General features: G+C 42.0%; 1 protein-coding gene across 1 annotated transcript; it reads right to left on the bottom strand.

The window, feature by feature from the left end:
- Positions 1 to 799: 799 nt before the first annotated feature.
- LOC120787003 (filamin-C-like) lies at positions 800 to 9464 on the bottom strand. Its single transcript, XM_040122794.1, has 8 exons — positions 9452 to 9464; positions 8355 to 8603; positions 5828 to 5925; positions 3515 to 3665; positions 1948 to 2066; positions 1781 to 1858; positions 1324 to 1486; positions 800 to 1126 (listed from the first exon to the last, which is right to left on the bottom strand). The coding sequence occupies exons 1-8, from the start codon at positions 9462 to 9464 to the stop codon at positions 876 to 878; spliced, it is 1122 nt and encodes a 373-aa protein (XP_039978728.1). The 3' UTR covers positions 800 to 875.
- Between the last annotated feature and the right edge of the window lie 1695 nt (positions 9465 to 11159).

Raw genomic sequence — 11159 nt, 5'->3', positions numbered from 1 at the left:
GAATCAGGACAGTAAGTCCCAAGTCACAGCATAAGTCAAGTCCAAAATAAAGACTGGCAATCCCTAAGTAATTCAAGTACAAAGTCAAGTCAAATCAAGATAGGCAAGTCCAGGCGTATGTCACAAAATGACAGAAAATATCCTGTCCTAAGTCAAGTTACAAGTCAAGATTGGATATCCCAGTCAAAGATAGACAAGTACCAAGGCAAATTCTAAGTCAAGACAGGCATGTCCTGTCCTAAGTCCTGTCTCAAGTCAAGATTGGATAACCCCAAATCAAAGAATGATTAGTACCAAGGCAAGTCAAGCCAGACAAGCCTGAATCAAGTCCTAACTCACGTCCTAAATCAAAGATCTCACATCAAAGATAAGGGCCTTTTTTGCCCCTGTCTGTTAAACTGTCCACAGCTCTGCCAGCAGACCAGTAAAGCACCCAGGAGAAGGTCTAACACCCCAGCCCGAAACCACGAGAGCGAACAGCTTCAGCCGATATCACCAAGTACTGAGGAGCAAGCACTGACTGTCCCATCAGACCTGGACCAAGACTGAGCTTCAGGTTTCATTATGTTATGGAAATCAAAATCTTTTAGTTCTTTAATCAGTCAGTCTGGACAAGAGTTCAATGTGAGATTAGAAATAAACGGGAAGGGGTGGGTGATGTTACAAAAGGGAGGGTCAAAACCTTCATTAGGCTGATTATATTAGATGATGTACAGAATAAATATTGAATCCCTGCAAGTTTCAGAAACTGAATTTAAGACATTCCAAGATCTTTTTATTATTACCTGGAAATTAAGCTGTAAGAAAATTCTGGCTTAAGTTTAGATCTCAAAACTTTTCAAGGACATACGGACACCAACCTGATCAAGATAAGGTCAGAAAATGTACGTGTCCACTGAGGTAGACATAAATGTGTAACACCTACCCTCAGAGATGTGGACAGTGAAAGGGCTTCTGGGAATCTGCTGCCCAGCAAAGGTCACATAGACAGTGTGAGGCCCCTCCAGGACGGGAACATAGGTGCAGCGGAAAATACTGTCCCCTTTGTTTTCGAGGACAATCTCCACTGTATCCCTCCGGCCGTTTGAATCCACAATGATGACGCCCACGTCTCCAGCACCCGCCCCTGGTGGACATACAGACAGACAACAGAACTTTTTAAACACTGAAAGGGGAATGTGACAGACATTGCTTGTCCTTGGATATTTCACAGATGAATTTACTTGAATTCAAACGGTTAGAGCTCTGTCTGAATGGTTTTCAGTTTTCCTTTATAAGTCATGACAGGGTACAGTACTAATGAGTTTCAGTTTGACCGATTACCTGCGGTGTAAATGTCAAAGTATGTAGGCTTGTTGGCCACGTTCCCCATCGGCTGCAGTCCCGGCCCGCGGGCCTGAACTCTGGTCGGGTCGCCCATGGCCTTGGAAACACTCACCATGAAGGGACTTCTGTCGATGTCCTGCCCAGCAAACAGCACCTTCACCTGGCCGAGGAGGAAAAACACAGGCCTGTCAGCTTTCTTACTTACATCTGAATATGGAACAAATTTGAGATTTGTGAATTTGATTTTGGGCTGTTTAAATAATATTGACTTGGTTTTATTTTCAATAACTGAATTAATGAATGAACATTTTCAGAGCTAAAATTTAAATCCAGAGACCAAATAAGGTTGGGAACTTCTGACTTAAGTTGTGAAATGACTGGACCTTCACACTATATGATTACAGCTGTTTTAAACATCGTAACGGATATTTTATAATTAGTAGGTTTTTCTTACTTTATGAAGCCCCTCCACTTTGGGCAGGTAGACCACAGAGTAAGTCCTGTTCACGTCGTTGTTGGGGATCACTCGGGCCTGAGTGAGACACAAAGAGCACATAGTGAAGCGTGATTTAACCTACTCAGGTTCAGCATTAACTCTAATGTAAGAGCGTGAGTTCCCACCTCCTCTGTGTGTCCCTCTGGATCCTCCACATAAACCAGAACCTCACCCAGTCCGGCCTCGACTGTCTCCACCAGAAACTCTGCTGGTTTCAGGACCATATTACCTCGAGGTTCAATACCTGAGAGACGTGATGAAGCAGCTCGTTGTATAAATGTGAGACAGTAATGATATTTCTGATATCATTTCATAAACAGCCAGAAATTTAATCAAGGACTCAAACATGTTTTAAAAATCATTCAAATAGCAGTAAAATATTTCAAACTTTAGACCAAACGTCAAAACTCAGCTTCAGTCAAAACATATCTATATCTCTATATCTATAGAGATATAGATATGTTTTTTCCTGTTGACTTGCAGTTCACTGCTAATTATTGCAAAATAACAAGAAATGCTGAATATCATTTCAGTTATTCAGGTCTGCTGGGATTGACTGATATTAAAACTTGTCTGAATGTGGACAAATAGGCTAATTTCCCTGAAATTTTCCCAAAGGCCAGACTCTTCCTGAAAGTTACATATGGTTAGTCTTGTACCATGGAGGGACCACAGCCTGCAGGTTTTTATTTTAACCAAAGAGTCCACCATCTTATCTCAGCCCGTGCAAGCCTGACAACGCTCCTCAGCTGACCTATGGCTAAATTCGTGTTGCTGTTTGGAGAAATTTAAATAAGAATCAGCGCCGTCTTTGTGCCTGTATTTCAGACTCAGATGTGACACATGCAGTGCATTTTTCAGACAGACTCATAGGGTGGAAAATCAGCATGTGTCATTGTACTGTGGCAATTTTTTGCAAGGTGCACCTCTCTCCTTATTCAATATACATTTTAGTGGGGATAACCAGTGGAGACACGTTAACGGAGGACGCTCATATATTTAAGGTTATAAGGTCACCCGGTTTGCTATGGTCTGTTTTGCACAAAAATTCTCCACCTCTGCAAATGAGGTGGACAATAACAGAAATAAAGTTAAAAATATTTAAAAGTTTATAAAAATACAATAAGGAAAAATACACACTGCCTGATGTCATTAAGATTTAAATTAATTTACGTGAATTAGCTAGGTGTAAAAGTCTTAGTAAATCTAGTATCATATGTGTCTTGTGAGACTTGTGAGTTGTATGATGACAGGTCTGATGAATTTGTACACAAACATATCTGTTTATCATCAACGTAACAGCAAAGAGAAGTGTTGGAATCAGGGATAACTTGACACAGTGTGCATTGACAGTGAAGGACCAAGAACAGAGCCAGGGGGAACCCCACAGGTAATATTTTCACTGCTAGAAGCAGCAAGCCAGTCCCCCCTGTACTCCCCTGCCAGACCTGCCCAGTTTATCTCCCAGTATAGGGGAGGAATCCCTCATCAGTTAAATCACCTGAGCATGGCTGGATAGCCCAACCTTAGGTACTGACCTGTGTTTGGTCTGAGTTAACTTTATAAAAATTCAAACCTTCCCAGCTGGAAACATGGACACTGCAGAAAGCTGTTTTTTACTTGTAGCTAATAAAAGTTGATTTAAAATGATCACTTTTGGAATGGAGTTTGGTGCCGTGTTTGTTTCCTCACCTGGTCCATAGGCTTTGGCCCTCTTTGGATGCAGCGTCTTTGCCCTCAGGGGGGCGCCGGGCTTCAGTTTGGCTTTGGGGAACTGAGACAGGTAGGTCATCACAGAGTGCTCGTCCACATTCGGGTCGACGATCTCCTCTGGAGCGATCACCTGCAGAAGATCGAGGGAGTTAAAGCATCATTTACAGCTGTAGATGATCCTGATAATAAACATGAAACTGGTTTTTAAAGACAGCTTTTTGCCAAAAACACATAAAAGAGGCTCGTTAAAGTCACTGAATATCTTTCATGAACAAATAATACGAAAGTGCTCCACTGACATCAGATCTGACTGTGTTGAGTCCAAAATCAATAATGGAAGAGAAACTGGAGCAGGCGAATGGTTTCCTGAGTCATATCTGATCAGGAAATCTGCTCCTTATGACACAAACAAGACTCAGTAATGGAGGCACAGTCGTGAGTTTGATTGTGGAGCAGCTGTAAAACACATGAAAGGTCTGTTAGATGATAAACAGCTGTTCCTCTAATGGATCCTGTCGTTCATTAGAAGAGGCTTTTAAATCTTCCGCTGAAGTAAAAGCATCAGTAACGCAATGCCAGAATACTCCCTTCAGAGTAAAGGTCCTGCATTTAAATCTTACCGAAGTGCAAGTACAGAGGCAGTCGAAGTCTGTAAAGCAGCAAAGTGTCCAAAATGTCCGAAAGAAAATGAATACAAATGATGAAAGTATGTCTTCAGAGGAGAAGTTAGAGGAAATACTTGCCCTCAGCCCTGCTTCTTGTGTGTTGCACACCATCAATTAAATGTTTATCGACAGGACGCGCACAGGGGCCGAAAGTTAACTTGTGTTTTCAAATATAAATATATGAGCTGCAATTTTTACATGAAAGCTGCCAAACAAATAAAGTGAGGTGATTTTCATTTACATGCTACCATCCTTGGATTAGAGCCACAACCAGGGAAACTGAATAAAGGTTTTTTTTTTTTACCTTGCAGCAGACAGAGCATTTTTTCATCCAAATGGTTCAAAGAGTGTTTGAGGATTATGGTCAAATCTCCAGAACAGCAGGACGTGTTGTTGAAACACCTTCTGGGTTTTTCAAAAGCTCATAAGTGTGTTGCCTTTCACAGAAACTGAAGCTCTGAATCTCAGCTGTGATGATGATACACGAGGAGTCCAAACTGTGGAAATAGCTGAGACTTCTTTAGATGTAGAAAACTCGACACAGGAGAGAATCTTTTCTTTGGCCTTAATTCACCACCGACCTGCAGACACGCGGCAGGTAAAAACAAGCATCTGGACTTTCATCCAGCTGTGAGACCAAATCTATCGGAGAAATTAATGGAGTTTTCCTCCAACTCACTTCCAGAAACTCTGCTGTTCTCATTAAATATAAAAACATCTGTTTCCCTTCTTGTACCTTTTGAAAACACATCACCATTTAACACAGACAGTTTAACACAGGAGGGTTCGCCAGAGATGGAAAATATGACTTTATGTCTTCGACTAACAAGTGGACAGTTAACAATCATATATCTTCTGATTGGACAGTTTCAATTATCACTGAATTACTGTCTTCGCTGTGTCTCCCCCACACTGCTGCTAATTTCAGCTGCTGATCCGTCTGCAGTCTGGAAATAGACCAGATCCACATTTAACTCATGTGAGAGGAAAGTTCCCGAAGCTGCCTGTAGGACCCCAGCAAAACTCCTGTTCTGTTACTGCTGTCAAATAACCGATTACACACAACAACACACAGTATCTACTTGTAGAAATGTTATTTGCTTCTCCGCGTTTTTCCTTGTTAAAGCTTCATCTTGTTTGACTGAGATTACCAAGGTCAAGTCAGCAGGATTTTTACTTAAAAACCAACAGTAAGCAGATATTTTATAGGCCAATTGAAGTATTTTATGTACTTCATTTGATTTTGAACAACTGCTTAACAAGATAATGTACGATAAGGCAAAAAAAAGCGAAGCGTACAATATTTTTGGCTGGACAGCAAAAGCCGGGACAGCTCTATAAATGCCAATGTCTGTGAGTGAGTGAGTGAGCGAGTGATGAAGTAACACCATTGGCCGTTGCTCTTTCAAAATGAATTGGCACAAACAGCTTCTTCTAACTTTCGCTCCATCATTTTTCTCTAATTGATCGTCGCATTTTTGAGGTTGTAACCTATTCGACACATTTATAAACTGCTAAAAACAATCTGCAGTTACAGACCTAATTAAGGGGACATGTAAACGCAGACGAAGCCACACACTGCTGGCATACCGAGTGTGTTTGTTTAGTGTGGACGGGTAAATGTTACCTGTGGCACTCCGAGCCAGTCGTCAGCCTGCTGCATGGCTTCTCTGGCGTTCTCCACCGGCTGACTGGGATCCCATGTTTCCCAGTCTGGGCACAGACCTGAAGGCAGCGCAGAGGGAGATGCAGATGCAGCTTTAACAATAGTCAGTTACGATGTTTTCATGGTAACTGTAGCACGATGCAGCCAAAAACTGCAAGACTGCAAAAATCTCTTTTGTTAAAACAAGTGAAAAAATCTGCCAGTGAAGTGAGAACGTTTTGACTTGTTTCCTCTGTAAATCAACTTGTTCTGAGATTCTTTTTTTTTTTTTTTTTTTTTTTTAAATCAAGTTTATTTTTCCTGATTCTCTTATTCTATCTCATGTACGGGACATTTTTTCAGACAAGTTGATTTCTACAAGCAGCAGCTTAAAATAGTCTCTCTGAATCTGCGGATTTTTCCATTTGTTTTATGAAAAGAACTGGTACTTCATTAGAGACAGGGACAACTTGATAAGAAGCAGATTTTTGGCAACAGCTGACACACAGTAAAATGAGACTATGGAACAATGTGTTCAGATTTTTTCTCAAAAATCTGGCTGCAGACGACACGATACCCTGTATTTTCTCTATATTTTCTATATTTTTCTACAAGCAGAACTTCTTAAATGCACCACTGTTTAACGATGTCCGAACACAAACAGAAGTAAAACATATTTGCCTGAATAAAACAGACGAAATTTGAATCTGAATTAAATCTGAAAGTATCAAACACAATTCTCATTTCAGAAACATTTGAACTTTAATACTTAATCACCCTGTTGCAGCTGATAATAAATGCTGATTACGCTGACCAGTCAAATGTCTACATCTCTCTGCGTAATGGTCAGAGCAGAAAACATCAACAGTCTGATCCCAAACCCTCTGATCCATCTGCTGTTCCAAACTATCACCGATAAACTGCAGATTTAAGCCACTAATCTTTTTACCTTTTCGGAGGAAACAGTGAAGCAGTGAAGAGTTTCCTGTTAACACATGAAGCATAACACTGACACTGACACTCAGGCCCTCATAAAGCTGATAAGAGGATTTAACTGAACCCACACACTGAGGACTAGAATCTGGGAGGCCAATTAGTGTGAGTGAGCTTGTACTTCTGTCTCTGTGAGGCCCAGGTCGAGTTTAACGTCTTGAGGACATTTGGGGAAGTGGGGACATTTATTTGTAAGTAAATGTATTTTTGAGAAATTTTGGAAAGACGGGAAAATGAGAACGATTGATCGGGTCTTGACTTCTTCAAAGGGCTGTTTGAGGGTGCAGACTTGGTTTTAGGTCAGGATTGGGGTTAGGTTGGAGCAAATGGTTTATGTCATTGAGAGTCCTCACGGGTATGTCAGTACAAGACTTTGTTTGACAATATGTTCCTAAGCGCTTCTTTTCCCGTCTTCCATTCCTCAGCTGTCTGTGGAATGTGTTTTGCTAAGGGGTCAAAAGGCCGAGTGGTCACATGTACTCCTCCGTTTGGTCTCCATTTTCACTGAAATACCTCTGGTAAAAGAACAAATGTGCAGTTTAGAGTTACTGATGTTCCACCTAAGAAAAGACACACACACCAGTTCTCAACGTATCAGGTGAGGCATTATTCAAAAATACACTTCTGTTAGCTCTTCCACTTTCACCTCAACTCCTTTCAGTGCTTGAACTTCAATCGACACTTTAGCTCCTTTTACACTTTCATCTGAACTGAGAGTTAAACTCCTTTTAGCACTTAAACTGCAAAAAGCTTCAAATTCACAAGCTCGAAAGATTCAACACATCAAGTTAAATGTCTTTGAACTATTTCGGCTGCAATCTTGAAATAGTTTATTGCCAAACTATGAACTGAACTATGCTAATTATTTCACAAGAACTTGAAATAATTCTTTAACTTTCTTCAGAACTTTCACTTCACCTGACACTTAAACTTCATTCACTGCCTGAACTTCATCTGATTCTTTTAACACTTTCAGCACCCTGACATTAGCTGACACTTAAACTCCTTTCATTGCATGAACCTTTTCTTCAACTGACACTTCACCTCCTTTCAACATTGCTTAAACATTAACAACATCTTCCAGTCTTCTGTGTGCTTTTATATCAGCTGACACTTTGACTCCTTTCAGGACTGTCACTTCAATTGATTGTCTGTTTTCACTGCTAAACCATCAGCTTGATCTTTAATTCCTTTCAGCACTTTCAAATCAGTTTCACTCAGCACTTAAACATAAACTCAGTCTTCAGTTTTATTCAGTGCTCAAACTTAAACTGAAACCTCAACCCCTGTCAGCACCTCTCCTTAAACGGCCACTTCAACTTCCTTTAGTGTTTCAACTTTAGCTGTTACTGCTGGATATTTACAAACTTTTCATGAGTCAACATGTCAACACATCTAAACGGTTTCAACTGTACGTTTCAACATCTAAATTTTATTCAGAAAATTCATCCATTTCCAGTTTTAACTGATTTTTTATGATAATTGATTATTGATTAATGTGTGATCACATCCTTACCCGGGGCACAGTTGTCCACCAGTGCTCCCAGTGCCTTTCCATCCCTCCAGTCTCGGTGGAAGTTGGTGATGGGGAGCTGGGGCACCTTGTTTTGGATCCAGCCCAGCAGACGCTGTTTTGGGGTCAGTTTCTTGGCATCTTCGTCGTCCTCGTCCTCCCACATGGGCATGGAGATGGAATAGTGGAGGATCAGGGTCCAGATCAGACCCAGGATCAGCTTCAGGTTCCCGTCCACGATGGCTTTGGAGTCTGAGAGAAACAGGGGAGGTCAGGAGGTTGTTCATACATTCAGTCACCATCTGAGCTTATTTTCTGGGTAGCCGTTCAAAGCCTTTTCATGTTTGTTTCATTACAACTTTGTCACCACCTTTGTATCAATACCTTTATTTTTCATTATATTTCACATCTTTCATTTACTACCAATTTGACTAAAATCAGACGCTACAACAAGCATAAATACCGGTGATCCTGGGCCCAGACTGGATCTAAAACAGCTCTCCGTTCACTTGAATGTGTGACGGGTGAACTGAAGGGCAAGAAAAAAATACAAGCTGTTCATGACATCCATCGGTTTCGTGGACAAGCGTCACAGCGGGTCCGTCTATACTGTACATAGATGTCGAGTAAACTGTCCAGTCAAGGGAACAGAAAATTATGTCAGTTGGTGAATGAGACGCGCACACAAAATGGCAACCAGGTGTTTAGGTGAAGGCGGCACCTTTTCTTAAAAACATCACACAGTAAAAATAAGTGACAGCGAAGGAAATGAGTAAATCCAGAGCAAATTAGCTGGTATTTATTTATTGTTCGAAAACCCGAAGAAAGTGCACTTGCTTGGTTTAACAGAGAAACGCAGCTTTATAGGGTTTCAGTTACAGGTGCTGTGGTTTCCTCCCACAGAAAGAAAGAGTTTGTCGGTGTGATTAAACAGCCTGTATTAACCAAACTAAATTGTAATTGTTTTCAAAGGCTGGAAAAGCAGCAAAATCTGAGTCACGGTGAATGGAACCACAATACACATACTGAGTCAATGCCGGGGAGAAAGTTCAATCAAATGTTGTGCGACAGACGATATTGCCTGTTTTTAAAAACCTCACAGTCCTCCATCATTTTTAATGAGCTACCGGGACTTTTTTTTTTTTGCGATATGGGGAAACCTCATAACCTCTGAACAAAACCAAACTTAACTACAGAACGAGGCTGGTTGTCTTCAGCCGCGCTGAACCACATTTCATCACAGTGCATCCAGTGGCTGTTGAGCTATTTCAGTCTGAATCTGCTCTTTGTTCGTGTTTGTCGGCCAGATAAACCAGAAACGCGACGCGGATCAGCTGTATTGTTGCCGTGATTGCCAGCAGCTCGGTGCACTCCGAGCGCCCGTATCCGAGCGTTTGGGCTGAGCTGAAAACCAGTATCATCGCAGCTCGACCGACTGCTGTTCTTTAACGTTTTGTGATCAGCTCAAGTGTCTCGGTTTCCTGTTCTAAAGAACTTTAGATCTGCTGGCCAAAATAAAAGTTCACGGCTTCACATTGTTTATCTTTCAGATGTCAGGACACTAGTTTTTCTTCCTCTGTGTGTGTGTTGTAATGTGAAAGTTTCAGCCGTCGACAGCGGCGAGCAGATCTGCTGCAGGATGACTTCATTCAGCCCCGGTTCTGAGGAATGAGGTCAGTTTAAATAGGAAACACATGTACACACACCGACACACACTGACACACAATAACACGCACCTAAAACTACCGCACACCAACAGAAACACACATCCAGGAATCTGAGGGTGAACACCGTCAGCCTGAGCTGTTGCTGTCTCAACTGAAAACTAATTTTTTGAGACCAACTTTTAGTGTCGTGACTCAAGGGAACCTCGAAAACAAGACCCACAAATCAGTCTCCCTGCATCTGTCCCTCCGTGTCTTTTCAGCCGTGGTTGGAGGTCGTCGGCTTGTGTTGTTTTCACCACGTGAAATCGTGTCGTCTTTAAACCCAAACATCAGGCCGGATGAAAACCTCATGCTCCCCCTGTGAGGCGAGTTCAGTGGGCACAGTTAAGGTTTCTGATGGATCGTCCAATCGCGTCACGAGAAAATAAATCACCTGTGCGTTCGAGGCGGTTTGTTGGCTGCGTGTTCAGAGTTCATGCAAACCGCGTGATGAAAGACAACGGGAGCTGTTTATTCAACCAAAGCCTCGACTCCTCTCAACATTTTTGCCAGAACTGACATTAAAATTTCGTTTAAAGTACGTCTCCCTTCAGCGCCTAGACGTCCGCCGACTCGCCAATTTCACTGCAGCTGACACTTAACTGAAGTGCCTGAACTTCAACCCACTCTCCAACTCCTTAAAATTCACTTCCACTGAAACCGCAAGTGCTTCCAGAGCTTAAATGTCAACCTTCTTTTTTAGCTCCCTCTTCAGCTCCTTTCACTGCTTTCACTTCAACTTAAATTATTCGACCACTTTCTCCTCTCGGAGGCGCGACGCTAACGTGGCTAAAACTGCAACACTGTGAAGCGTCCTCCAGCTGCAGCGTGTGTTGACACCGTGAGTGAGAGTGTGTGAGTGTGTGAGTGTGTGTGCGTGCGCGAGTATTTGGACCTGACTTTGGATCCTTGTGGAAAATTGCGTGTGTGTGTGTACTTGTACTTCTATCTTTGTGAGGACCAGTTCTGCTGTTATGGAGTGAGGACATTTGGGGAAAGTGAGGACACTTTGTTTGGTCCTCACACCTGCACCGATCTGTTTTAGGGTTCAGACCTGGTTTTAGGGTTCGGGTTAGAACCAGGTTTAGGTCAGGGTCAGGGG

Source organism: Xiphias gladius, unplaced genomic scaffold (assembly GCF_016859285.1).
Source record: "Xiphias gladius isolate SHS-SW01 ecotype Sanya breed wild unplaced genomic scaffold, ASM1685928v1 HiC_scaffold_100, whole genome shotgun sequence".
Taxonomy (NCBI): domain Eukaryota; kingdom Metazoa; phylum Chordata; class Actinopteri; order Istiophoriformes; family Xiphiidae; genus Xiphias; species Xiphias gladius.
Note: the sequence above shows the minus strand (reverse complement) of the source record. Positions and strands in the feature narration are given on the sequence as shown.